The following is a 1,801-nucleotide window of genomic DNA, read 5'->3' as shown; positions in this document are numbered from 1 at the left end:
AGGGGGGAAGCACAGGCAGACTCAATCTGCAAGCTGATGAGGATTTAGTTGGGTACCAAAACCAAGAAACACAGCGGCCACCTGCCGGGTCACCCTGAGGCAGGGGATGCGGGTGGGGTTCCGAGGGACCCGGCTGGGAGGCGCAAAGTTGAAGGGAGCCAAGGTGAGCGCCTCCCCTCTTCGACAGTCCGGGACCCAGAGGACTGGTGAGCCTTCTGGGGGAAAAGTGGGCTTGGCAAATCGAGGGACAGGGGCAGGGCAGGGGCTAGAGATGCCCCCCTTACCAGCGAGTAGAAGGCGGACGCCTCCGAGCCGTAGGTCACGTAGTTGCCATAGCCCTGCGATCCGCTGTAGGGACCCCCGTAGACGCCCAGCGCCGCGGCCGAGTTGAGCTCGTGGCGCGCGGTGGCCAGCAGCCGGCTCTCATAGACCGGGCAGTAGACGGGCGCCTGGGCCGAGGCGGCGGGCCCGGATTCCGCCAGCGTGCGGCCGCCCGACTCGCAGCACGTGCTCAGAGAGTTGGTGGCCATCAAGAACTGCAGAGAGAGGCCGCGAGGAAGGGCGGGAACCCCGGGCGGGAGGCTGGGGCCCTGGTCCTTGCCAATCCCGTACGCTGCACACGACGGCGTGTCCCTAGTCCCCTGGGGCCTCCCGCAGTCCACGCCAGGCCGCTCTCCCCTTTCCGAGAGCTTGTAAGCGCCCTGGCCTCCCTCGACACGTGGGGCCCAGCCGGGCAACGACACCCTCTCCGGGAGGGTTTCCAAGGCCTCTGACGCCATTTGCGCGCCAAGCCGCCTTCCCCAAGAGCTCCTTCGGGTCCTTGGACTCACCTGGAGCACAGCCTGAGACTTGTGAGTCAAACATCAGGGAACCAGGACAGGCCCGTCGGATTTTCTCAGCGCCTCAGGATTCTCCCAGGGGCTTGGCGCCCACGGGTTGGGCGTGAGGGGCGTGTGATGCCCTACTATCTGGGAAGCCACAGGCGGCCGTAGGTCCGACCTGCCCGCCCTGCCCCGCCCCCATCTAGGGCCCCCATCACTGGCACCTGCTAGGGCCTCGGGGTGGGGGGCTTCGCTTACCTGGGGAGCCGAAGAGTAGGGGTATCCAAACTGCGGGTAGGACATGGCGGGCGCGAGCCGGGGCAGACGGGCGGGGCCAGCAGGGTCCTGCGCGCTGGGGCCGGCGTCGCGCGGCCGCTGCTCCGGGGCCGCGGGCTTCTAGGCGCTGGGAGGGAGAAGCAGAAGAGCCGGTTAGTTCACCCCTGCGCTCCGCAAACTTTTCTAACCGGGTAACAAAGTGAGCCGCAGTGGCCGCAGCGCTTCTTTTAACTTCGCATTCCCGAGGTCCGAGGGGGCTCTTGGACCGACCGGCCTCGCAGCGGCGACAGAAATACATATTTTGCAAAAAAGAAAAAAAAAACGAGTCGCGCGAACCCGTCAAGTCAGATGTGCGCGGCTTTAAGCGGCGGAGGCGCTGACGTCAGCCCCACCCCGCGCAGCCCGGCCCCGCGGCACACTCGCGGGTCTCTCCGCAGGCGGCTCGGGCCGGGCGGGGCGAGGACAGTCCCGGCCGCGCGGTGGGCCGAGGGGCCATTCCTCGGGGCGTTGGCAAATGAATTCCGTCCGAGTCAATATCGCCCAGCGAGCGGCGTTTCTCCTTAGTCACCCGAGAACGAGAGGCACTTTTAATTAGAAATTAATTAATGAGCAGCTGCTCCTTCCCGCCCCTCTGTAATCATTCGTCTCAATTACAAATGAGACCTATGAAGGGACACGCGAGTGAGTCTTCGCTGAAGAGGTAA

At 65.2% G+C, this 1,801-nt stretch overlaps 1 protein-coding gene across 1 annotated transcript in view; it reads right to left on the bottom strand.

The window, feature by feature from the left end:
• The window catches only part of IRX4 (iroquois homeobox 4), a 5,600-nt gene extending 4,092 nt beyond the window's left edge, over positions 1 to 1,508 (bottom strand). The window contains exons 1-2 of the mRNA XM_032279143.1: positions 1,080 to 1,508; positions 285 to 536 (exon numbers count right to left, since the gene is read on the bottom strand). Of these exons, the coding sequence (XP_032135034.1) occupies positions 285 to 536; positions 1,080 to 1,124 (297 nt within the window). The 5' untranslated portion in view covers positions 1,125 to 1,508. The remainder of the gene's footprint in view (positions 1 to 284; positions 537 to 1,079) is intronic.
• Between the last annotated feature and the right edge of the window lie 293 nt (positions 1,509 to 1,801).

This window comes from Sapajus apella, unplaced genomic scaffold (genome assembly GCF_009761245.1).
Source record: "Sapajus apella isolate SASKATOON/1434 unplaced genomic scaffold, GSC_monkey_1.0 scaffold11, whole genome shotgun sequence".
In the NCBI taxonomy this organism is placed as follows: domain Eukaryota; kingdom Metazoa; phylum Chordata; class Mammalia; order Primates; family Cebidae; genus Sapajus; species Sapajus apella.
Note: the sequence above shows the minus strand (reverse complement) of the source record. Positions and strands in the feature narration are given on the sequence as shown.